Source organism: Pelecanus crispus, chromosome 5 (assembly GCF_030463565.1).
Source record: "Pelecanus crispus isolate bPelCri1 chromosome 5, bPelCri1.pri, whole genome shotgun sequence".
Lineage (NCBI taxonomy): Eukaryota > Metazoa > Chordata > Aves > Pelecaniformes > Pelecanidae > Pelecanus > Pelecanus crispus.
In genome coordinates this window covers 39,035,533-39,062,937 of record NC_134647.1, presented here as the reverse complement: position 1 = coordinate 39,062,937, position 27,405 = coordinate 39,035,533, and the positions used below count along the sequence as shown (strand labels likewise).

At 40.9% G+C, this 27,405-nt stretch overlaps 1 protein-coding gene across 1 annotated transcript in view; it reads right to left on the bottom strand.

The window, feature by feature from the left end:
• MAP2 (microtubule associated protein 2) overlaps positions 1 to 27,405 on the bottom strand; it is a 70,945-nt gene that overhangs the window by 20,853 nt on the left and 22,687 nt on the right. Inside the window, exons 2-9 of the mRNA XM_075710521.1 lie at positions 27,021 to 27,134; positions 24,564 to 24,641; positions 14,825 to 15,082; positions 10,033 to 12,461; positions 8,658 to 10,002; positions 8,204 to 8,410; positions 7,669 to 7,803; positions 3,347 to 3,408 (exon numbers count right to left, since the gene is read on the bottom strand). Coding sequence (XP_075566636.1) covers positions 3,347 to 3,408; positions 7,669 to 7,803; positions 8,204 to 8,410; positions 8,658 to 10,002; positions 10,033 to 12,461; positions 14,825 to 15,082; positions 24,564 to 24,641; positions 27,021 to 27,134 — 4,628 coding nt within the window. The remainder of the gene's footprint in view (positions 1 to 3,346; positions 3,409 to 7,668; positions 7,804 to 8,203; positions 8,411 to 8,657; positions 10,003 to 10,032; positions 12,462 to 14,824; positions 15,083 to 24,563; positions 24,642 to 27,020; positions 27,135 to 27,405) is intronic.

Below are 27,405 nucleotides of genomic sequence, written 5' to 3'. Positions count from 1 at the left end.
TCTGATTCTGAATAATGATAATACCCCATTGAAAGAACAATTAAACATCAATAGGACAGACTGAAAAGTCTTTGTTGACACTTAGGAGCACCTAACTGCTTTGCAAAAAGGAATTTCCTTGAAAGAGAACAGGGCTACTTGCTTAAACTACACTTTTTTTTCCTCCCATGGGTATAACTGGTACTACAAAGAACAATTGCAATTGCAAGGCTGTTATCTTGGCAATGTAGTCCTGATTCTCTCTGTATTCACACAAGCATGAAGTTACACATAGGACCAATCCCAATGGGCCTGTAATCATGGGATTGGTACAGAACTTTAGCCATGAAAAATTTGGCATTTGATCTAAGTCAGTGACCTAGACTCTCTCGATGTTCAGAAAAGGTGTCTGAATTACTCCTTAAGTTGTCTTTGTTAGAAAATGAGAAAAGAATGGATTATCAACTCTCTGCTGACAGGCATCTGGCTTAGGCTACATACCCAGCCTACAGAAAACTGAGGCTGTTGTGCTGAATGTTGTCTATGACATCATCAACATGATTAAGAGTTGCAGAACTGTGTAACAAACAATTCCAGTCCTACAACACAGCTGAGAAGACTTCTATTTGGTATCATCATCCATATCAAGTAGCTCTACTGAGCAAGACAAGAAATTATTTCAAACGATGGAAATGCTTTACTAGCAAGAATATATTGCTATGTAACTCATTCCTAGAATGACTTTTGCAACATATTTATGTCTCTTCTTTTAATACTTATTTCACTGTCTGAGAATACACAGAACAAAATCAGTGAATAATTATTTTAAACAGAAACTGAACAATATGTGTTTCTGTCACATCAAAGGCTTTTCCAGATTTTGACTGATTTGTCATAGTTCAGCTTAGAGGTCTCATCCACTTATGAAACTTTGGGCCCTATTTAGAAATCCACTAAGGTATTTATTGATGCTGAAACTCTGTGGAAGCAGGGTATCTATGTTGGGTGGCTCCAAGAAGCAGACATTCTGCAAACACCTTTCACCTGGTTTTCTGAACTTGAGATATAACTAAGCATGCACAGTTTGAGGCCCAAATGTTCATTCAGTAGTTTTTGCCTTTTTCAACTTGTGGGTCACGCAAAATGTTTCCCCTAATGAGACTGGAAAACTCTTACAGATTAAGATTCTAGGCACAATGTAGAGAACTCATCCTTTTCACTCATATCGCATATAGTGTCCTCTGTGAAGATGGCCTCTACTGGAGATGCTAAAGATGGACGAGACTGAGAACTTTCCATGGAAGAGCTGGGGAAAAGGCATGACGTTGAGCCAATGCACTGCTCTGAGATTATCACAGTCTAGATCCCCTCAGTGTTATTTAGGGAGCAAGGCACTTTTTAGCATCAGTAACAGCAGCAGAATCTGGCCCAAACAGATTTCAGTGACATGCTCAAGGCTGGTAGAGCAAGCAAAGAAACCAAATGCCTCAATTCCTGCCGGTGCTTTACCCAGAAAACTGCTCTTATTCTCTGTTAGCAACACATTACTTTTGACCTCTGTTATAATTCGTGTTGCTGGAAGTACCAGCTGTCCACAGGACAAAGATCTATGTAACCCTTACTAAGACTCAGGGATTGATGAAGTTGGGATGCAGAAACCTCACTTTATTTCAGAGGTGTTCCTAACACATGACCGATGTTCTCAGCATCTTGCTACCGCAGGTACACAGCTCCTTCCAGCAGATGGAACTGCTTAGCCTTTCCTGAGCGTGTTCTGCAAAGCAGTATGTAAACTGTAGTTTGAAGATGGATAACAAAACTGACCGGGTTGGATGATCTAACATTACCAGTAGAGAGGAAAAGGCTGCACTTGAAGGACATAAATGCTGAAAATCAAGAAGAAACACAACAACAAAAAAGGAGAGATCTTTATAAAAGCAGAGGTGAAGCCAAGGCACAGAGGAGAAATGTCCAAGAGATGCATGAGTGTGGCAATCAGAGAAGTGAGGCAACACGGAGAGAAAGTAAGCAGGGGACCGACTTCTGATCTTTGCCATAATGTAAGGGACAGGAATAAGAAAGGTGTATAGAAAGCAGATAATTTCAGAGAATGATTTTGCAGTGCTTGTACTTAGAGCATTCCATGAACACAGATGACTCTGAAAATGGGCTAGTATTGACTTCTTTTGCATAAGTGTTGATGACACCCCAAGAAGAGACAGTAATAACCTATACTGTTGACTCAGACTAGAAACCTGTCCAGATATTTCTTACTGTACTAGTAAAGTAGCTCTGTCAGTTTCCCACTTACGAGCTGAAATGGGTCAGACCTGAAAATCCACATGAAATCCCAGAATCCATGGCTGAATTCAGCTCCTCCAAAGCCTCCAATCAGTTATGATGCTATCATCATTAACAATTTCTTACCATTCATAAATAACGTGCAGCACTTTATAAAACAGAGTTTTTTGTTCCCCAAAGAACTGACGATCTGGTTAGACAGATGAAACAAATCAGCCATGGAATACGTTAGGAAATTTAGAGGAATCCTAAGAAACTTCTTCATTGTTAGTCATGGCTAACAATGACAAAGTATTGTTGTGCTGCAGATGTAAATTAGTATGTGTCAGTGTCATGTAAAAAATAGTTGCAGAGGGGGCAGTGAAAGGAGGTTGGTTTCCTGGGGATTTTGGAGTGGTGGGACAGGAAGAGCGTAGGGTCAGCATGAGAGCAGGGCAGAGAGGCACTGCAGTATTTGCTGAAGGGAAACTCAGCAGAGGAGAGCCAGACACAAGGAGCAGAACAGGCTGCAGGCAACGCTGCTGAAGGCAGGGCACGTAACTGTCAGGTTAAAACACAGACAGAAATCAGTGGTCCAGGAAATGGCCAGTCAAAAAGCACTTAATTGCATATAAAATGCTACTGGCCAATAATTTTTTATACAGATATGACCTCTGCAGAATGCATGGCTATGTAATGGTGCATCAGAAGACATCCAGTGAGTCCTGGGGGAGGGTTTCTGCCTGCATAGCAATCGAGCAAGGTGGCAGTACAAGACAGGTGCTACAGGAAGGGCCAAGGTACACAGTTTATCCCAGAGGTTGACCTGGCTAACAATGCTGAACACCCCCCCAGTTCCTGCAGTTTGGAGTCTGTGTGCCCCCCATGGATCTGCAAACTGTCATCATCTACTACCAGGGACTGTAATTCACAGGTTATTCAGGAAAGGTGGTTTTAATTACCCTTTTTAACTGAATAATGAATATGGCAAACAAATTCTAAATGGAACACACAATTACTTACTGAATTAACACAAAAAGATCTGAAATAAGATTATAAAGATGAACAATAAGATGATTTTACTCACTGAGAGTTTTTCCTTTGCTTGTTTAAATACACCAGGAGCCTGGTTTGTTTCACCACCTGCTGCTGAGAGACCCAAAGAAAGACTTGATAGTTAAAAACAAAAATAATAAGCGTTTCCACTTAGTACACTTATTAGAACAATTAAATGCCTTGGAACTGGTGTGCAAAGCAATTACTTTGTGAATTACACTCAGCGAACTGCATGCAGAAATGTACCTGCCTTAAAAATGTCCTATATTCATCATACTTGAGGTAATATGGCATTCTACACATTTCAAACAAATGGAAATTTTGCACTCATGTTCCTAGAAGCCTAGAAACTACAGTAAAAAGTTCAAGAAATAGTTGACAACTATGAGGTTCTAGTTCTGAATGTCAATCCTCAGACACCTTAGCATCCTGATTTTCAGGACTGTCCTCTAGAAATCAGGCTCCTTTAAAGTAATCTACAATGAAAATTTTAAGAGAGGCCCCTGAAATCACCACTTTTCAAAATATTAGCAAACGTTCTTGATGGAAAGAGAGAGAGATTCACTGCTGAATTATCATCCTAGTTGCATCAACAAGGTCAGCGTGCCGTGGGTCAACTAAGCCCTCAGACTTTAGCAATTCAAATTATATCTGGGACATCAAGTATGTTAATTCAGTATTTCATTTATCTGATACAACATGGTTTGAGGCAAGATTTTTCTCTCTGACTTAGATTCCATCCTTATGAAAAGTTTTGGAATGGGGCAGCTTTTTGGAAAGCAGGTTATTAGTTTCACCTTAACACTGTTGTTCAGGAAGTGTTTTGCCACACAAAAACTAGATGTGAAACCTTTTGGCATCTGTGCCAGGATGCCCTTAGTAAATGCAGAAGCAGGACAGTGGTCACAGATGACAACCTTTTGCTGTAAACCCAACTGTCTTCCAACTGTAAACCCAATGCTAACACATCGTACAGGACAGAACCAATTAATTTTCTCCTTTCCCTGTGCAGTTCCCAGGCATGGTGAGGAGATCCCTGGTTTTCTGCCACACTTCCCACTCTAGTTCTGCCCTCTTAATATACTTTCATTACTGTTTTTTTAAATTGAAGGAGTAGGAGAGAAAACTTGTGAGGAGGAAAAGAATCTGTAACCGTGTACTTCAGTTCTTCTGAATTTGTAACAGGGATAAGTACAGCACAGCCCTCCTGAATCACATTTTACCACATCTGTTGCTGCTGGTTTTGGTCTGTTTTGCATCTCTTCTAAATAATCACAAATATCTTCCTTTGTCCTTCCCTTGGTATTGAACCCTAACCAGCCACCACTAAGAAGTGGGAAGAACAGCTGTGCTGCTTGTGCTCACTTACCTGAAAGCACCACATCTTCTTCATCTGAACAAAAGATCTCTACAGGCTCTGCTGCCATTTTAAATACACAACAAATGTGTTTTACCTCGGGGATGACCCCAGAATTGAAGACAAGGAACAGAAGCGTATCACATAGTGACTCTCGCTCATAGCCAGGTAATTGTCCTGGCCTTGCCACCGTAAACACTCCTTTGATGGCACAATGGCAGCGGCGTCTCACAGCCACTAACAATTCGAGTCAGACTGAGGTTTCACGCACGAACTACATCAGTCAAGGCAAAGACTTCACAACTCTTTCTTCAGAATTGGCTGTGCAGTTTCTTTTTTAAATGGCAAGGATGAGTCTCTTAAAAAGCAGTCTCACCCTTGTGGATATGGCACTGTAAGTTACCAGTATTTGCCAGGGCTTATCTCACAGTGACATGGGAATTTTTTTTCTGGTATTGAGGCTAAAATATGAGAAAGACATCATTTCCCAGGCCACTATGCAGAAAATACAAGCAAATACTAACTTTTTTTGGTAGACACGACTCGGCATGTTTCAGTTTAAAGTCACAGTAAATGCAACATGGAGGTTTTAACTGACTGCAATACACTGAAAGTTTCATAGACTACGCTGCCGAGGGACTTTTGGTGGGGCTCCATTGGCCAGGTATCACTAAAGCTGACAAGACCATTCCAAATAGGACACGCTGACAATTGAAAATGGCTTCAAAAAACAGTGCTATATTTTATGTAAAAGGAAAAAGGTGAGATAGACAATGTCCCTCTAAATTCCAGATCCTGGAAAGAGCTGGATGACTGTTTCAGGCTTAGGGATATGTAGGTTAACATATGGCCCCCTACACTCTTAGAGCGCAGTGCTATGTGATATCCTTTCACATGACCTTGCCTCAAGTCCCATCAGTAAGTATAAAAAGGTGAGGTAGAAGAAAATAAGGGACACTGAATTTTCCAGCAACACTGAGTGCGGTGAAGCATTCTAAGAGATATTTTTGTTCACTTTGTGGTATGGTTCAAGCTACTCTGCTTTAGAGCCCAAACCCTGAAGTTCAACACACACCACTGAAAATTTTATGATCAGTCTGGGTCCACTATTTTCGTTGCTCTCCATCTCAGGACTTAAATGTACTGGGAGGTCATTTTTGTATTACATTTTTTCACTTTGACTGATATATCTGCTTCACTAGGTGTTAGAGTGAGAGAGAAAAAGCTCTGTCTGTTGCCAGACAGCACACATTTAAGGCACTGGGCAGATTTCCTCATGCGAGTCTATTGGTATGACTCGGGCCTCTCCAGGACACTACTGGGCCAGAAGAGTTCGGAGGAGTTAGTGGTAGACTATCTGAGGGCAAGACAGCACTGACCACACGGCTGTAGAAGTGTAGACAAAGTTGAGAACACTACAAAGCCAACACTTTCCCCCCCCCATTTCCACTGCTTATTGAATCCCCTGGGTCTTTTGAATGAATACGTAAATTATGGGTCGTAACTTCTGAGCTGATCAAGCTGGGCTTCGGCAAACAGCAAGAGGTAGCAAGAAGAGTTGTTTTAATCCTTTTTTAAAATTCCTCACTTTTGGGTAGTTCTGGCCCAGAGTGCAAGTTAGGATGGCCTAGAGACTGCGAACTGAGGAGCAGCCATCGCTGCAACACAGAGGGGCCTGGACCAGCCTGTCTTTCCCTGGCTTTATTTCTCAGGGGGAAGCGGGGGGGGGCGGGTGGTAAATGCACCAGATTCCCTCACAGGAGCAAGGCGATGGCACAGAGTTATTTAGTTCCATTGTCCTAATAGAATACAACCAGGAGACAATACACACTTCATACAGTTGAGGCATGATATTAAAGCTACCCTCACATAACTATCCTTTTACTGTATTTTCACTAGTTAGGCCTCCATACTGCAACTGGTCTAAATTTAGAACAGGAGTGACTGATTGGTGCAAAACTGGATGGGAGCGACTTATTAGGAACACTTTTGGTATTGCACTGTTTAACTATAGCATGGATAATAAATCCTGTTCTTAATTTCTAAGCCATGAGAAGACACCTATGTAGTTCTGCATTGTTGTGCATTGTTCTTCTCTTAAGAGCCCTAGTTTCACTCATGAAAAACTGCACTGCAGCATGTGGCTATGTTATATGACAGAAAACCTGGCCTCTTTTAGCAATTCTTTTTTTTTTTTTTTTTTTTTTAAGATCACCAGAAAAGTCAAGATGTTCATCTTTCCACCCTGAACTCACAGTAACAAGTAACATGATGAAAATGCTGGAAGTGTTATTTTTGGTCCTTTAAACAATGGTACACCTATCAAGATGTAATGGGAATCATGTGTTTCATCCTTTCATCGTCCTCTACCAAATATCAAGATTTTTGCTTGGAATGCATTCGTAGTATGAGCCCAGATTTCTTCTCTCTCAGCTTCATGCTGCATGTGGCTGGATTCCCCCTGTGGATTTTGACTGTACAGCATAAACATCAGTGACAGATTGGGAAGTGTCAATGCAGATAACATCAATCAACAAAATATAAGTCTGAAACACTTCTTATTATGCATGAGAGTAAAAAAGCAAAATAATGGAAATGCATACCATGGTTTAAGCTGTCAACATTTTCCCACCAGGAAAAAAACACAAAAAAAGTGTAATAAAAAAAAAGAAAAAAGAACAAAACGATGAGTAGAGATTCCTACAACACCACACTATAAGCACAATGCCAAGTTACAACCACAGCACTTGGAGGTCCAAGCAATGACAAGCATACATGATCATGGCCTCCATTAAATAAACAAACAAATACCAGGAATGAAAGAAGAAAAGAAAAATGATACAAAACACTAAAAAAAGCAATACTATTTGTGAAGACTGATATTCTTGGAGGAAAAAATAAAAAAAATAGAGAAGCTGCTACAGCCATGAGATTTACAAAAAAAAAAATGTCTATGTTTGCCAGCCACATTGCATAACTGAACAGAACGCAGTCACCTGTCTGCTTCCGTTTAACACAGGAGAGATGAGTTGGTCTAGTATATTTGATAGCAGGTTTTAAAATGATTTTCCTGGAAGGAGAGTGGGCCTGAACTTCAGTTTTTTTAGCAAGTTCAGCTTTCTTATACACTGCTATGGACAAGAAAACACAAAAACATATAATCAGGAAAAAAACCAGCAAACAGTTTCATATGACATGATATATCAAGTGGCAGGCCCACTGCTCCACAACTCCAACCCGATGCGTCGCTTCTATTGGGGTGAACAAATCCTAAGTCGGAAGAGGGGGAGCACTGGTGCATTAACCTCAGATGTGTTACCCAGTGATCAGCTGGGATGCCTGCAATGAAACGGGACCGGTGGAGCAGTGAGCCTTGCACATGGCTTTTCATATAGTCGTACAATGTCTCATTAAAAAGCACTACTGTTAATACTGTTAAGGTGCACATCATCTACAACAGAGTAACTGGATAGTACTATACAATAGTAAAAAAAAAAAAGTATATATTGTAATAGGGAGTGTTAAATGAACCTTTTTTCCTTCTCACTTCATCTCTGGAGAGTGTGCTAGGTTCCTTTTTAGCTATTTTCCTTTCAGGAGTAGAAATCCTGCCTCTCCCAGTTTTAAAAGGTTTCTCTTTTTTATGCTTATCGAGAGATGATCTTCGCAATTCTCTCTCTGCCTTCTCCTCTTTAGGAACAGTCTCTAACTGTTCAGTCATGATGCTCCTATCATCATCTGTAGGATCAGAGCAAATTATAACAACAAACAGAAGATTAGTAACAAATGTTAACAATACTGCGGTGGAGCAGGGAAAAAATAGTTGAAGACAGAGCAGACGGATTAATTAAAAAAGGCAGACTATTTTACCATTTTTCTGAAACATGCTAAGATTACTATTACAACTATAATAATTTTGCTTTTTGATCATTATGATTTTGAAGCAAAAATATTTAACAGACAAAACAGAAAGGATAATGCACACCTTGAGTATCTGCCCAGAGACTGTCTGTGTCCATGATGGAGTCATCGATTGTTGTTTCATCTTTGTAATCATCACACGTCTCTGTCTTGTAGTCGGTGAGCAGGATTTCTTCTCTCTGGGGTGAAGCAGGAGCTTCTGGGGAGCCCTCCTTGGGCTCAACTTGCATGTCAGCCACTTCCTCAATCTCCAGCTCCTCTTCAGCCTGGGAATCCCCTGTTTCGATGTCTTCCTGCTGAGTAGCAGCAAAGCGCACACTATGAGAAGCAGATTCACCCTCATCAACTGTTGTTTGCACCACTGTGATAAAGTCATCCTCTACTGTCACCACTGATTCAATAATGCCTTTCAGTTCAGGCAGTGCTTCTGGGCTACCTGTGGCCAGCATTTCTTCAGCAGTAGGTTTCCCAAAGTCTATTTCTGGGGAAATTTCTGATATAAGATGCTGTTTATCCTCTTCTTTTTCTTCTTGCCCTACTTCTACCTCTTCTTCCTCATGTTCTTCCCCTTTTGTAGCACCAGCTGTCACTTCACATGGCAGCAACTTTTCAGTTTCCATAGGTGTATCAGGCATCTTTTCAGTTCCTTCTGCAGGCTGTGGTATGCTCTCCATTTGAATCTCAGCAGGCTCTTCCTGGAGAGGCTCAGCTTTTGGAAGGAGCTGCTCCATAGAAGGCTCCTTTGCTGGTAACTGTGCAGGCGTCTCTTCTCCAGACACGGGAGGTTTTGGAAGTTCTGCTTTGATATCCTCTGGTTTCAAGGATTCTCCATTCAAACCTTCTTGGCCTTGATCATGCTCTCCACTAGATTCATAAGATTCCTCTTTATCAACTGCCTCTTGATGTACCAGATCGGGCTTAGTTACTTTTTCCTTAATTTCTGTTTCAGACAGTTTGGTGCTGTCCTTCACGTAACTAGGCTCGGTCTTGGAAAGTACATCTGCATCTTTTGCTTCTCTGGACAAGATGGTCTGATCTTTCTGTTGAGCGTCTTTGGGTTCAGGCTCTGTTCTTTTAACAGAGACTTTGTCCTTCCCTGAAGGGAGGGAAACAACCTCGCTGATCTTACCATCTAACTGACTCTGATATTCTTGGTCAGCTCTCCTTGCAGCCACTTCCAAATCATGCTTTATAGCATTGTAATCTGGTTTTATTGGAGCTTCAATCTCAGCTATTTCAGGAACAACACTAAGAGTCTTCTCCTCCTTCTCCATCAACAAAGAAACAGCATCCTTTTCTATTGCTATCTCTGAAGCTGATATTCTGTCATACCTGGTATCATCGGTTACATGAACTTTATCAGCCACACTTTCCTCTTTCATTTCTAAGATTGCCTCAGGTCTTGCCTTCTCTGGCTCTGCACCTTTGATGGGATAGACCTCTTTAGAGTCAACTTGGTCTTCACTTTTTTCTAGCACAGTATCCAGCTTCTCTTTTTTCTCCTGCTCAAAGTCCCTTGCCAGAATGGATTCACCAGTGGCATGCTGACCTAAGTCTTTTTCACTGAGGAATTCTTCTTTTGATTTTTCAGCTGCTGCCAGCTTCACTTCTATTAAAGACAGGTCAGGAGCCAGGCCACGTCTTAGTTTTTCATCTGTGCCTTCATAAAAGGGACAGGTTTCGCTTGTTAGATTTTCACTGTCCTGAACTGGAGAAGGGAGTGGGACTGTGTACTTGTTGAAAACACAGTAGCCCAAGTCTTCTAGCTGACTTTCAGCTTTTAGAGTTACATGGTTTTCATCTGTCACAGGTGGCAGGGCTGTGCTGCTGTCTTCCACAACAGTGTCAGAAGGAACTGACTTCTTTTGTGCCATCTCGGCATCTGCACTCACGGAGGCTAATCTAGATCTTGTTCCTGCTAAGTCTAACATTTCAGGCAGGTCAGGAGCCAGGACAGCTCCATTTTTGTAATATTCTTTGGCCAGGAAAGGTGATTCGACCAAGGTCTCAGGCTGGACTTTTTCTTCTGCCATTGCTTTTTCTTCTTCAATGTGCTCATCTTCCTCTCTACTATCAATGGGGAAGCAGGGGGCCTTCTCCAAGGCTGGTGTGGTTGCTGGCAAGTAGTCATCACCTTCATCCATACTTCCACTAGTGTTAGTTAGAATATCTGAAGCGAGGGGAGAAAGATCATGTGCACGACCAAAGCTAAATCCTAGAGCTATTGAATCCAGGCAGGACATGGGCAAGTTAATAGACATACTTCTCTGTTCAATTGCAGATCTTCCCCCAAGTCCCAGGCTCCTGCTCAGAGTTAGGTCATCTTTATTTTTACTGTGGAGTTCTCTCTTATCCCCATAGACTTTGGGGTCAATAGTGAACATTCTTTCTGTTGGGGAACTTGGTTCTTCAGATTTGTCTGGTGTAAAGCTCTGAGCCAGGGTACTGTACCCTATTTCATGAGCAGGCCCACTCTGCTGCTGATCCAATTCTGTCTGTAATTCTTCCTCCTCTTCCTCTTTGTCTTCAGGTATTAAATGATCTGTCTGATAAGGCTCATGCACACTCTCTTTAGTGTCACTTAGCTCATAGTAATCGCTGCCTTGTTTCAGAGCGTCTGCTTTGAAGGCTTCCTCTTTCAGAGCAGAGGTTTCAAAATACTTCGACATTCCCGATCGATCCTCCTCTTCTTTCATTTGATGAGGAGCTGAAACACTTGTCTTGTCTTCCTCGGTATCTTTTTTAACATCTTTCTCTTGAGGAGGTTCTAGAGTAGGGGTCTTGTCAGTGGTTAAACTTGGTGCCTCAGGGGCTTTCTCTGTTATTCTGGATAACTGAGTGGTATCAGGGTGCTCTGCTGTTTTCTCAAGGGTCAGTTCATGGCTTAACTTGGCTGGGGGTACCTGTGTGCTTGGCTGGACCTCTTCTTTCACATCTACTGTTGCTGGGAACCCACTTTGGTCCACTACTTTTTCTGCTTTGAGAATATCAGGTGACTTTTTAGCTTCGTCATCCTTTTGAAAGTCTGCTTTGTCTAGGGAAAGTGTCATAACTTCAGGTTTTGTGGTAAATTTACCATCATCTAATATTCGAGCCTCCCCTTTATCATAGAAGTCATACCTTTCTTCCTCATCACTCTCATCCTTGGTCATATCCTTTTCCTCCCCCCATGCAGGGATTTTCTGGGTGCTTGGCGTTTTCAGGCCATCTACAGTTACTGCTGAGACTTCTTGCAGAGCTAGTGTCCTGTCTCTGTGGATCTGTTCATCTTTCATAAGATCTTTGGCAAACAGTTGGTCAGTGGGTTCCTGTTTTGCTTTGGAACTGTCTTTGAGTGGAAGCTCCTGGGGGGCAGCGGGAGATGGACCTGGAGGAAGTTCACTTTTGGCTGCTTCTGCCTTGGGTTCTGATAGCAACAGAGAACTTTCACCGTGGCTGATGGCAAAATCTTTAAGGTCATCTTTAAATTTCACAGATATAACTTGGCTGGATGATGAGGGCACATCTGCAGTCCTTTCTTCTGTTTTGCTCCCTTTAGGCAGTTCAGAGGACAAGTCCTTTTGTTCTTGAGAAGCAGGAGGCTTGGCAGCAGGTTCTGCAAAACTGACTTCCTCTTTCTTTTGGGAATCAGTTTCCAAGATCTGTTCTGATACAGGTGAAGGCATTTTTTCTTTGTCTTTGCTCTGTGAATCTTTTTTATCTATAGCCTCTGTTTTTGCTGGCTGTGGAACTAAGGCATCATGTTTAGGTTGCTCACCAGTCTTACTGTCTTTCCCAGATTCATGTTGCTTTGTGTCTAATGGTTCTGCTGTGAAAGGGCGTGCGCCCTCCTGGACACGGAATTCCATCTTCGTGGCTGCAAGTAAATCTGAAGTAGTTTGTTTGGGTTTTATAACAAAATTATTTAAAGCACTTACAGGCAGGCAGTCATGTGGCTTACAACAACATCTTGGTATGAATGATGGAAAGGAGAGGGAGGAAGATGCAAACATGCAGCAAGGCCATCCACCTAGAAATCTGCTTTAAAGTGTTAAACCCTAGTTTCCTTTCAATATATGAGGTTTTATAGTGAAAATATGAGTTGTACACATATAAATATGTGACCACTGAAATGAGATGGTTTCATGTGAATTCTTCATCTTCATGGTTTGTATACAACAGTAAAACCACAAGTAATTCTCACTTCATTGGTGTGCTTTGCTGGACTCTGTAACTTGTGTTATTTTTGAGTTAGTGAAGTCTGCAAGGTTAAGTCCAATCAGTAGTATCTTTGTGTGTTGCTGACATTTAAAACATACATAGTTATACATTTTTATATCTATGTTACATTTTTCTTCTACATGCAGCCTAAACTAAAGAAATAACGCGTATAAAAGGTTTTGCAAGTGTCAGAAGAGGCTGGTTTTTTAATTGTACCAACTTTTGACATTTACTCTTTGGCAAATGACAAAAATCTCACTGCTGTCATGAAACCAGTATGTGTAGATCAGTAACAGAGCTATTAATAGTCCCAGATCTTGAAGGTCTGGTCTTCAAAATGGCCAGCCACCTTCAACTGTATCTGAAGTCAAAGAATACTTGGCATGTTTCAATGACTTTAGATCAGGCCCTAATTAAGTTAATTTGAAACTAAAAATGCTACTCTTACAGTCTGCCACTATATTTTTAGGGAGTAATACCTAGTTAAGATTTTTTTATACATGCTCTGTTAATCATTAATAGCTTGTTCTTGTTTAATATCCTATGGAAAGTAATGATTCCTATCACATGGAAATCTTCCTATCATGGAAAATATGATGAGAGATACTGCAGAATGTGGCAGAACTTTCTGCAGTAATTTGTAAAAAAAGTTTTATGAGTTTTTTCTAAAGCTTGTTACAACAAGCACTGGGCCAACTCTGTATCTCCTCATCTCTGATTTAAAGTCCATGGGGCCATCTTTTTGCTCGGATGAATCTGAATTTTTTAGAACAATTAGTATCAAAGTATTGGTCATTCTTTAAATATTTGCATATGTTAACATTTAGTCAAAAAAGCAACTGCCATTCTAAACTCTACAGGTAGAAAAACGAGAGTTCTACTACTACAGTAATTTTGCTTCTTTATGTTTTTACATTTGGTGACTTACTTGCAAACTCTATGAAGTATGAAAACATGGCCATTGAGCTGATGCCATCCTCATTTCACATAAATTAGATACTGACTTTCTTTATGTATCCTAGTGTGCCTCTTACTGTAGTGCAAATGAACGATACCAATGGCATCAAAACATATTCTGACTGCCAAAGGAATTTAATATTCCTTAGCTGGGGCAGCGAGAACACCAGCCTCCCAAATGCAGCATTTCATAGCCAGATAGTGAATGGGTACATCACTGTTCCATACAATGTGTCTTTACACCTTGTTGCACTGGCTGAAGAGAAATACCATTAAAAGAAAAATCCTGAAGCCTAGTTCTTAGATACTGAAAGACAATTGATTGCAGTACATCAGTTACTTTGTTCAGTAAGCAGATCAGAACTTGACCCTATGCACCCAGTCCTAAACTTCACTATGAAGGCAAACATGCCAGTGGAAGTGATGGAGGTTTTGCCTGACCAAGGCACTCCAGCAGGGTTAAACATTTGTAATAACGTAAGACACACAAAAAATCAGAGTTCTAGCAATGATCAAGGAGAGGAAGGGTGCACGGCAATGAATGGCAAGGTTATGACATAAGAAGCAATAGCTTTAGGGAAGCTAAACCAGAATGCACTGAAGCACACACACACAAAAAAATACCAAACAAAAAACCTGCACACTGCAAATAAAAACATTTCTACAGTTTAAGCCTCTTTATGTCATAGTCAAAGTCAATAAATCTACTTTTTGAAAGAAAAGCAGATGAATCTCTGCACCAAAAAGAAAAAAATATACATAGATTAGCAATGTGACTGGCAAACACATCTGAGATGAGGGAAAAAGGCTTACGCAGAGGAATCAGCTTAGCTGCAAAGCGTATTTTTTCATGGCAAAGTAAAAAATCAGGAATCAGCCGCAGTGGTGGGAAACCATGTTGTCATACAGCACCTATGCAATCATATTATCTGCTACACACTCTTCAAGCATAATAACAAGAGCAGTCATACTAATAAATGGGAAGAACAGGAAATGAAGCAGCCTTGGAAAGCACTGGAGAAAGCTGGAGAAGGATTCACTGGGAGCAAACATGCAAACCTAAGGAGGACACACCTTCCTCAGCCGAGGAAGGGGATGTGTCTTTCAGAGGCGTTTCCGCCACAACGGTTACACTCTCCCTGCTGGATGCCACGCTTGGCACTTTGTCTTCACGACACACTTTGGCCTCCAAACCCGCATCCAACTGACCCTCACAGAGGCTCTTTGCCTGGTCCGAAGGCTCAGTGGGCCCGTGCTCTTTCCCCAGTTGCTTCCCAGGAAGAGCAGCAGGTTTCGCTTCCACAGACATTGGACTCTCTACTGGTTCTTCTTCTTGGGGATGGAAAAAGGAGGCGACATCAACACCAACAGTAAACGCCAAGCACACAGCTCAACAGGACTCCTTTTGCATAACACTTTCAGCTCCGAACATTTTAGATTTAAGTGTGTCAAAGGACTGCTAGCATCCAGCCTGTTTTAGTCACTGTGGAACTGAATTTTCCTTAGGGAAAAACCCAAATCAAAACAAAAAACCTGTCTCCTCCAGAGAAGCATGTTTATGCTGTAAGATGAGAGCTGAAAGTGTTTCACAGGTATACCTCTCCCAAAGATGACTGTGGATCAAATATTCATTGCAAATGGAGATGGTATTGAATGATGGATGGCTCTGACAACACCAATGCATCAATGAGCTCAAAGTACACTGATACTTTTCTGATAAATGTGCTGTTTAATCCAGTACAAGATATTCAATTGAGGTGGAGGAAGGCACGAGGCATTAATTTCTTTCCACTGACCTTGGCAATACTGACTGCTAAATGCCAGCCAGTCAATCTATCACATGGATCCTGGATTTGGCAAAATTTGGAGCCACTTCCATAGTCTCAAGAAGCCATGTGTGTAGCTGATAACTAACGATTTTGCAAGAATTCAGCCAAGATTCCTACACTGAATATGTTTATAAACAGTTTCTCCCTTAGGCTACCTGACATCTGAACATTGTATGTGAAAATCACAGATTTAACACAAGGACTCTTCATTTTCTTTTCTGTTTCCCCACTAGCCCCCAGGCTCCTTGTCACCAGTTAAGTCAAAGAAACCAACAAGAGCAATATAACTATTTGTTCATCTGTATTTCTAAAATACTTCACTCAGCCTATGGGCTGTTAGGATCAGTATAGTAGTATCAAGAGCAGTCTTTACTCATGCCATGGCAGAAGAATGATTAGCAAAGTTTCCATTCTGGACTGTACTCCTGCCATTGCTACTCAGACAGAATATTACTGTGCTCTATTAGTATCCCTTCTGATAAGAAGTCAGGATTAAGTGTGAAACCTTTGATTCAGCAACATACTTAAGCAGCTGACCAGCAGCCATGCTGCGGTCAACCTGATGGCCCCCCTGGGTTTAAAGTGTGTCTCACATTTAAGGACTTTGCTGAATCAGGCTTAGAACAAGGTGTTTTCGAATCTGGAAATGGCTGTATCCAGCCTCTTGGTATTAAAGTAAAACCTCTTTACAAGGGCTTGATTTTTCTCCTGAGATTGGCCTGGTTAAAACCAGATAATCAACCACCCACTTCAGTTACAGCCTTTAAAAAGATTTAAGGAACACAAACACTATTTGAGGCTGAGAAAATATCACCATGTAAAGTACAACACATTATTAATAACATAGAAAAATGTAATTAAGGTTAGATACTATATCTTAAATGAACAGAAGCCAGAAGATTCAGAATCAGAACTGGACCGATGCCTGAGTGTTACAGGGGTATTTACACATGGGCAGACTGTAAAAGCAGCCTGGCAGAACAGCAGGTGTCCAGCTACAACAGGCCATCAGGGCCTTGAATAACTTGCTTTACTTTGCTTTTTCCAATTTTATGTAGTTCTGTATGTGCATCCCTTTCAATTAAAAATTTTTAAGGAAAGCCTCTCATTTTACTCTGAGCAATTTCAGATACACATCTCCATTTCCTGAGACACTTCACACAATGCCACATGATTAAAACTAACTACTCACCAAAGTAGAAAGTTATCCCTGACTTAACGAAGGAATCCTGCAGACTCCCTTTGTGCAGCAGACTCTTTTACGCCAAACACCTTTATGCTGCTTGCTTACAGGCAGCAAGTGAGGAGGGCTGTTTCATAATGCCTATCTTTTCACTGATGATCCAGCTTATTCCCCTTTGTTTTTCCTCATAGATGTCCTGAGATCTTACACTTTCACCAGAGGTAGATGCATATGACCGAAAAGGAAGCTGCCCATAAATTAACCAATCCAGGAGTGCTGTAAATACAGCTATAGGCACCCAGCTATAGTAAGGATACTCCTGTGATTTTCCGTCTCCCCTAGCTTCAGGCAGACGTGCTGACATTAACAATCTTCAGTTATTAGCATTGATCTCCTTCTGGTGCTGTTGCAGTATCAGGCTATATTATCCTGTTAATTCTGAACAACTCTGGTTTTCTTGAAATGACCCAGTGAGCAATTTCAGGTATACACATCCATCTTCCTGACACACAAACCTTTAGATGATTCAGTACTGTTTTTAACTTCAGCTCCTGTGTCCCAATATTGATTAAGTCAAATACTGTGAGATGAAGCGTGATCTATTTTGCCTTGGAAAAGAAGTCAGCATTCCTGTTAGTCACTGAAATAGATTCTCCCTTGATTCCTCAAAAGCCATTCCACTTTTATGTAACTCCCACTGATAACATAATACTTACTGATGTGCTCAGGCCATAGAAAAAGGGGGTACAGAAACACAGTAACATTAAACTTTTTTTTTTTCTCCTTGTTTGCAGTCAGCTGACACAATGTTAACTGGGTATATCCACAAAACAAAACATGACCCAATACTGCCTGAAGTCACCTGTGTATACTGGGGTAAAATTGATTTCCTTTGCCTACTAGAGAATTAAAGACCTTCCACTGCCATCTTTGGTATAGGAATGGGTTTTTTCCCCATTGTGTTAACAACTGACTTACCTCCAGTAACAATCTTTTGTCTTATTTTGCACACTGTTCTTGGCAGTGATTCTCTGGCACAAAGAACAAACTAGCTTATGCGTCTTTTAACTGGCTGCTCCTTTTGCTTCTGCTATAAGCCAGGCCAGTAGAACAAGAGCCCTGATTTAAGCAGGGACCATGGTTTCACTGCCCCCAAAGCTGCATTCATTGCTCATGCTGCAGCTTCATTTTGAGATGGAGAGACTCTGCAGGGGCATCACTTCCATGTGGGGAGAAAACACAACTAGGTTTCCCTCCCCAGAAAGCTGCAATCCCAGGCACATATATAATGGAATGGATGGCAGGTGGGTACAGGGGAAGAGGAACAAAATGGGACCATGCTCAGTTCACCTTCATCATGGCCCAACAAGACCTCTGTGCTCTTCACTGTGGCACTGGGACGTGTACTAGAGCCAGTCCACTCTGAGCTGAACAAAGGGTGTTCATAGTACTCCTCGTCCGAATTGTAGGGCTCATCATCAGGCACAGACACTGAAATGGAGGGGGCCAGGTGTTTACGCCACTCCCTGCCGGCAGCAGGCCCACAGCCTGGGCAGTGCTGTAGCGGTCCCACCTTATCCTCCGCCCCTTCATCTACAAATAGACACACACAGACAAAAACTGCAGGACAGACAGACAGACAAAGAAAAGACAAGACAGGATGGACTCATGCACTAGCAACACCAGCCACCATGTCATACTGCAGAGTGGATGAAGTCAGCCAGGCTACAGGTTAATGCAGGATGGAGGAATGAGGCAGCTGTGCATTTTAACACATGGGCCATGTATATGGCGTTTCCTACAGAGTTTACGAACACCGGAAACCAACCGTTGGAGTAAGTGCATTTCAAAACTATACACTCATTGTTTAGAGGAATACGTATTGTACACAAACCACATCTCACAACTTGACTGATACTCATACGTATTACACAGCTGACTGACTGTATTAAAAACCTCTGAGGTATCCTGACACAGTTGTATCCTTTGGAGTCATCAGGTGAAATACTTGAAGGTGTAAATTTTAAAAAGTCCTTTAATTAAAAAGCAAACCAGCTTACACTTCAGTCAATGGTGGTTTTATTTCTCATTTGTGTCTATTTCAAACTTCCCTACTTTCTTCCCTTCCCTAGAAATACCTAACATTTAACAAAGAAGGAAAAAACGCTTCCCCAAATTGCTAGCTACCTTTTTTCCTGATAAAGGCCACATAAAGCTGCTCACAGCAATCTCTGTTAGTCCTGTATTTTACACTGTTGTGTCATGTTTCTGTGGGTGAACTAGCTTCCACCTTGCCGTTTGCCAATGCTTTGGAATGACAGCTTTACTCACCCATCACTGTAGCATTGCAGATAATCACATAATCATCTCAGGACTACACCAGCTACTGACAGCTACAGGGAGGGGGAGCTTGGGTTTGGTTTTGCAAGACAAAGAAAAATAATACAGCCCAATGAAAAAAAAAAAGATCGGCCTACCATCCGATCCATACAAACTTGAGACTTCTCCATACTTGAGACTTCTGTAGGCTAAGGTGCCCTCTCACCATGAATAAAGCTATGAAAACCTAAACATCTAGAACTAGAGAAAATATGTTTAAGTCCATTCTCTGTGTATGACAACTGGCAGTTTGATGAACACTACATTCATAGGCTGCCTTCAGCAGCTATCCCGTTGGATTTCCTATTAGCTTCAAGAACAAGTCCAATCCTAGCATTCTTGGCCTTTCTCTAGGCAATTACAACTTAAAGAGTTTCCCCAGAGCTTCCAAAACTTTCCTCTTAGATCCAAAACAGAGTCGGAAAGCAAGGCTGTAACAACAGGCAGCATAACAGATAATAACCAGGTCTCCGTGTTTGACCTGAAAACAAGACAGCTCATGAATGCTGCTGTAACTACCATTACCCAAGTCTTGGAATGCAATTTTTACCCATCCATATCATCTGATGACATATTTTGACCAAACCAATTCCATCTATAAGGGCTCTAAGCTTCTTCCTGGCAAATAACAGTAAGTTTTAAGTTTCTTTCTATAGCACACCATGATGAGACAACATCTGTGTCTTTAAAAAAAGTACCCTCTGCTTTCTGCAGCAACATCACAGCAAGTGTCCTGTAATGTAATGACACATATTTCTTCCACCTGAGAAAAGAATGCTGTAGTATCAACCCATTCAGCCTCAATCACCCACAAAAAGGAAGAAAAATTATTAATCGATGGCACTATTAGTAGCTCCAATATGTATCATTGTGCTGCAAAAAGAAGATATCCATGTTTAAGATTCTGTGACAGTCCTGAGGCTGGCCAGGACTGAAGGTATGCTATGTGCACCTAGGCACATATAACAAATGCCACCCATAGAACTTAGTTTAAGAGAACCGTTCTCACAATTTCTTCCAGGGCACAAAGAGTGCCTGAACCACTGATAGTTTAGTTGCTTCACTCTTGTAGTTGAATCCAAACCCCAGATTCAGGGGTTTATGCACGCTTAAAAGAGGTAGGTGTGGAAAGATAAGCTGGCAACCTGCCTCTGCCAAGTAGGAAGCTCTGCAGAGCACTGCAATAGGAAATGCCAAACATAGGGATCAACCTGAGCTTCCCACTTTCCCTAGTACTTAAGAGCCAGCAGCAAGGTTGCAGGGAAGCATCTTGATCCACTTGCAATGCAGAACCTGTGGATTTCTTCTCCATAGAAGCTTCTACAAAATTCACTGACAGATTTGAGGGAGCTCACCATTTGCAAAAGGGTAGTTACAGGGGGTGAGGACACATGTCAGGATGTGAGAGACCAGGAATCAACTCCCTCCTAAACCTGACAAGATTCAAAACTGCAACTCCGCTTCTTTGCGGGGTGCCCTCACACTAGTCTATGTATTACTGTGGACAAGTGTGGAAAGGATTGACGCAGTTGCCATCTCTTCTGCTTCAACTGGGACATTGTGGAGAAAAAACAGAAGGTTGATATGGTCAGAAGCAGAAGACGGAGAAGGAGGATGTGCAAAAGGTTCTCCTTCCAGCTGTGGGTCATATTTATCCAGGGACACTTCAGAAGTAAAATACATCAACAAGAGTGAAGATGATGACAGCCTGCGACTTCTCTATACTGATGCAAACAAGGCTGAAAATTTCTTCTTTATAGGCTCTGAATGGATTGTAGGCAAGAAAATACAGGCCGTGCCTCTGCTCCTTAAAACTACAGGAACTAACTAAAAATGCTTAATATGTATTATTGTGATGGTGCAAAATCATTAGGAGTGCAAAGTCTAGTATTGTTTGGGGCTGTTATGTCTGTAGCTGTTACAGATTTACATTGTTTATTTATCAGTTTTAATAAAGATATTTTCAAAATTACTGCAGATAATTTCATTAACAGGATAATGATGTCTTTAAAGGAGGATATGCTTTTATTTCAGCAACAAGAAAAATCCTTTCTTTGTTATTTTAGTCCCTTCTAATAGTTCTTTTCCATCTCAAGGCATGGGAAATATCCCAAATGTATTCTAAAGTCCAAGATTAAAATAACTTCTCACAAAGGCTAATTCTGCTTTAGCTTCCAGGTATCTCTTGAAAATGCCTTTCAAGAAGTAATTTTCACTGTAAATAGATCCATTTTTATAGGACACTTGGTTCCTTTCAGTTTGCAAAATATTCTTGTTATATAAAGCTTAACCTAAAATGCCTATTTCAAAATGGAAGACAGTCCATCAAAGTCATCCTTCTAACATTTAGAAAAATTTTTACATGAAGACGTTGTTGACGATTGTCAAAAGATACAGAGCACAAAAGAAATGCCAAGTTGGCAAGAGAATATCGCATCAGCCCTGCATGACCAGATACAACTGATAAAAGGATTAGATGGTGCTAGGGAAAATTTCATTTCCTGAGCAAAATTATGTTACTATAGTTGAAATAAATGAAATCATTTCAGTAAGGCAAATCAGTTATCTTACCTTCTGCAGCAGTAAAAAGGGGCAGGCTCATTTGAACGTTTTTCTGCAGCCAAATGAAAGAAAGAAACCTACATCCACTGACTCCTTTCTCTCATGAAATACACTTGACCCACAAACCTCTCTGTCTTTTCTACCTTTTTTTTTTTTTTTTTTTTAAATTTGTGTTTGCTGCATGGCTGGCCACATCCACCTTTGTCATGTCTACAACAGTGATTTCCTTCCTACTATGACTGAAGGAAGTCTCTCTTGGATTCAGAGCAATGCAACGCACACTGACAAGCGCATTAGGAAAATGTTCTAAGAGAAGGGGAAAAAAGGAGGTCTGAGGTAGATACACACACCAAGTGCTCATCGTTTTTGCTCAACAACTGTAGAATTGGGTTAAATTCATAAATTGTATTCTACTGAGCAGAAAGACAGACAGACAATGTAAAGGTGCATGAGGATGGATAGCCAGATGGTATAAGGAACCGAAGGTTTAAACAAGTACAGTAAAATTGGGTCAAACCTTACTGAGGCAAACCTCTTCTGAATGGGAGCTTTGCCTGAATGAAAATGACAGGTCTGGCTCACTCAAGTCAGCAAAAGCTCAACTTACCCACAGAAAATAAGGACCACATCTTCTAACACAGAGCAAAACACAAGATTTTTACTACCCTTAACTACATTGAATGGACAACACTGATATCTTGGGAAAAAGCAACATAATATACTTCTGGTGAAATGTTTTTCAAGAGTTCCTTCTGTTCATCAACCAACTCTACTGTGAGTTCCAGTTTCAGAACCAGACAAACAAGAAGATTCCAGCACAGTGCACTAATGATTCAGCACATCATTTCTGTCCATACTTCCCTTACAAACCTACACTTTCAGGATTTATACAGGCCATCTGCTCTGAAACAAGAAGAGTTGAATCAAAATCTTGTCATGGAAAAGTCTCTTTTGACTAATGTTAAAGGAAACTATTTGAATGTTTTAAAAACCTGTGGCACTGTGTAAATCATCATCAGAACATCTCCCAGACACTGACCTTTTAGTCCCTGCAATCACCCCTGTGGGGTAGGTAAGTAAGTGCTATTATATTAACTCAATTCTACATGCAAGGAAAGAGAAAAACAACATTAAGTGACTTGGTGAGTCATATGCACAGCTGGGAACAGCACAGTCTGGTAGTCCATAATAACCTCGAGTTGTATAGTGTTTTGCCACCTTCTTGTGTTAATACAACTAGCAAAATGGTTTCCATTTGCTTAGGGGGCAATCTACAACCTCCTGTCAATTAATCAATATAAGTACTTTACAAAATCCTAAAATGCATGTAAATAATACTGCTGATAGAAACAGTATGCAAAGCTAATCCTCAACTAAGGATGTATGATGTAAGAACCTTGACATTGGCCTGAAGCAGAAGAACAAGCTCTTTATTGTGATATAAAAAAAATCAAAAAGCATATGCTGAACTAGTCAAGTGAACTATATATTAAAAAAATAGTAGTAAAACCCTGGTAACAATTCTAAAAGCCTTTGCTAATGCCCTACTAGCTTCCTTTTCAGTTAGTAGTTTTGATTGCCACTACCTCTGGGTGATGAGTCTAGGAGCTGTTGTACTATTTTTTTAAACAAACAATGTGCAGATGTTTTTTTAAAAAAAAAAAAATGGTTAATCAATTTTTTTGATATTGGTTACTAACCGCATGCAGTAAGTATTTCCAGCACAGTAGACTGACAAATGTTTTTGTTAACACAGCCTGTAATTGCATTATCTTAAAAATGACTGCAGGATGGAACATGCCTAATTGCAGAGTCCTGATAACTGAGAGTCAGATTATGTTAGCACATGAAATAGGAACCATCCACTTGCAAAATTAACAGAGGCTCTGTGTTAAAATACCAACAAATTTTGTTCAGCAGATGACAAGAAATTATTTTCATGCACTTATTTAACAAAAAGAAAGAAAAAATGCTAAAAGAAAATCCAAGAAGGAAATAAATGGACACGTAAAACCACTATTGACATGGCAGAGTTCAACTGATGGTCTCCTAGAGATTCTGAACCTAAATCCTTCCCTCATATCCACATGGTATGGCTCGGTTTTAACGTATTGCTGTCTCCCTATACTGACAGCCTTGATGCAGCGGTCGTCTTCTGTTGAACAGAGCACTGACGCACATGCTTACCATTGTGACAACTTCACTGGGATTTAGACCTCTGCTTAAAATTAAGCCAATGCTTAAGCTCTTTGCTGGAGGGGATTTTAGCAGGAGGAAAATGTAGTGATCATGGGCTACTGAAATTGAACATTCATGGTGCGGAACAGAGTAGAAATTTGCTTTGTGAGACTAGAATTTGACTCCTGCGCTCTGTGTACAGAAACCCCAATACACGTAGGCATTGAAGCATGAATTACAGGTCAAAGACCAAAAAAGCGATCCAACTCTGAATCTCCTTGCTTTCATGCATTTAAGATTCCAAAACCAAAGCTAATGGTAATTAAAAAAAGCAGCCAAACAAATCCAAAGAAAATAAAGATGGCCCATATTGAATCATAGTTTTGGTGACCACATTGGGACAGCAGACATCTTGGCTCATATTGCACATAACATATAAAAAGGTGAGCATCACCATCTTTTTTTGTTTAATATGGATGTACTTAATATATCCTGTCAGTTACCTCTGTGCATATGTGTCTACCTCATCCATGCATTGCAGTTGGTTTGCAGATGGGGAATGCCTTATCTTTTCACATGAAGCTGCAGAAAGTATCTCCATTTTCTGATTCCCCCATCCTTTAGATTCATGTCTCATCCCTCTGCTGACAGCTGTGCACTGCAACGTCCAGGAGACCCTTACCTTCCTCCAGAGCTCCAGTCTGCTCGGAAGCTGGCGATGGAGGTGGGGAAGGAGGCAAGTTGGCTGACTCTTCGACTGCTGGAAATGGAACACAGAAAATGAGATACAGCAATTAATTCCCAGGAGACCAATGCTTGCTACAAGCTTCAGTCAACTTGTTCCGCCCAGCTGAGAGAATTATTCCACAGGGACTTGTGCCTAGTGGGTTTTCAGATAGACCCTTTCAGAATACATGGATTTTTAAAGTTATAATAAAAGGATTTTTTTCTTTTCAGATGGTATGAATAATTTTCAACATTCTGGTCATAGAGTACAATACAAAAATCAAGTATGAAATTATCTTTTAAACCAGTATTGCCACTTAGAAAACCTTCAATCACACAAGGCAACAACAATAAAGCATATGAGCATGAGAGATTTTATAAATTCACACTGACTATCAGAAACTGGCATCCAATCTCTTCAATTTACCTTGAGTACATGAACAAAAAACATTCTGCATGTTTTGGGTTTTTTTTTCCCTTCTGCTAAGTTCAAGCTTAATCACAGAATACATGCAAGTATTGCTTGTCTAAATGCAAAAGACATCAGCATAGGAACTTACGTCAGCCATGACATAATAGTGATTCAGCTGAGCAAGGCACAGTGAAATATGAGATGCACTTAGACTAGGTTTTTAGATTCATTCCCAGTCACGAGACTAGATGCTGAAACCACATGTTGTTTTTTCAATTATTTCAACTATGATGAAATCCTAAACAGCTTCTTAAATGAATTCAGTATAACCTCTGCATATATTTTCCTACCAATCACTTTGAGAATTTTTTTCTTTAAAAACAGATCCACTACTGGGGTTTAACTAATATTTAAAAAAAAAGTAGTAACAAATCTGTTTAACAGATCTGTCTCATAAGTGGCACCTGTCAACAGGGAGATCTCAGTTTCTGATGCAGGGCTTCTTCCCAAGCATCGAAAGGCCAGTTTCAAAGCCCTAGCAGAAGTTGCAAGGCCTCCTCCTATTGATTTCCGTGTGGTTTGGAAGAGACCCTTATGTGACTCATCCTTAAGATGTGCTGTCCAGGGACAGACTATTTATATCTTCATTACAATGCAATTCTACCTGCACTTACTTAACAGTCACTGACCACAGGAACTGTAACACCAACAGTTGCTAACTGAAGACATACTTCTCAAAATATTTTTAAAATGTCTTATCTGACTAGATGGAACTGAACATCCGTTTTGCCTCACTCAGGCCCCACTGAAGCAATCTGTGCTTAAATATGTATGAAGTGTTTTGCAGAATTGGGGTCTTCCATGTAAAATTGGGTCTCTGTAAAGAAGGGAATTACCAAGCAACACATCTCTCTGCTGCATTTCAAAATTAGCTCAAGGAAGCAAAAGACCTTGGGAACCAAACTTCCAACTAATATTCTAAATTACTCATTGACTTTAATTCATTCCTAAGCAGGGTCCAGCCACTGTACCAAACAAAGCAGAGTGCCTGTGGGAAAAATACCACAAGGCATTGATTTGATTTGATCACAGCGTACATGCACTCAGCAGAACTTATCCTGGGGCAGGCTTGCAAGACTTGCCCTACCTCAGGACACAGTATGGCCTTTCTCTGGCCTCTGGTGTACATGTTTTGAGCTAGTGTGGAAGTTTTCTGGCAGGGAGGAAGCACTGTAGGTACACATGGCTGTACACTTACTTTTTTATTTTTTTTTTTAATATATATATATATATGTATCTATATCTATACACACACACACTTGTATTTCAGAGAGACATTTCACAAAGGAGCCAGCAGGAGGATGGGAGCACAGCATGGACCAGTGGCAGTGGTACCATTCCTGGTCTAGACCACTGGCATTTACTTCCACCACATGTAACTCCCTCTCCCATGACCGCCCCTCACCCTGCCCGGCTGCTAACACCTCTCCCACCCTCACCCAGTGTGCCCCATTCCTCTCTGCTTCCTGATGAGGTGTTCTTCCTCCATCTTTTTGAGTAGCTACCACCCAACCAGCAAAGCCTCACTTTCTTTTTATATGCCTCTCCTCTAATTTTTGCCTCTTCAGCCATTAATCTTTCCCTCTCACGTTGTACGTGGCTGAACACAAAGAGGCTCCGAGCGCTGCAGGGTCCCACCAAACATGACGACAAAACCACTACCACCAACTACGTCTGCAGCTGTGCCGCTCAGGAGTCAGGAACCAGGTGGAGAACTGCTGTTAGAGCAAACAGTGAATGAGACAGTCACAGGGCTGTGAAGAACTGGGGCAACACGGATGCTGCTATTATTATGTGGTTCCAGCGTTTACCCAGTGGTGCTGCAGTCTACCCGTGACCATAACCGATGTGAATACACAGCTGTAACTGTTTTTTGTAATATACATACATATAACATTTGCAGACACGAGGATACTTTGAACATTCTTTGTCTCGTTTTACCTAAAGGTAGTGGTCCAGGCTGATCTTTGTGCTGGGCTTCCTTTTCCTGTTCGCCTTTCAGGACTGCTACAGCTTCAGCTGTTACTACTTGTACTATCCTCGCAGACACTTCTTCTGTGGCAGCAGCAAAGTTAGAAAAAATGAAGAAAAGTATGCTAATGAGAACGATGTTTTAAAATTATAAAGATTAGCTTAAACAATAAAAAACGCAGGCTGACTTAATGCATTTTTAAAAGGTAATATTTTTTCCTGAAACACAAGCAAGTCATTAAAAATAAAATAGGAGGACTAGATATTCCAAAGATCTCAGTGGAAAATGCTAAGTATTTATAAAAGTCAGGACCCCAACCTTTACAGGAAGATGCACAAAGCATCATTATTAAAT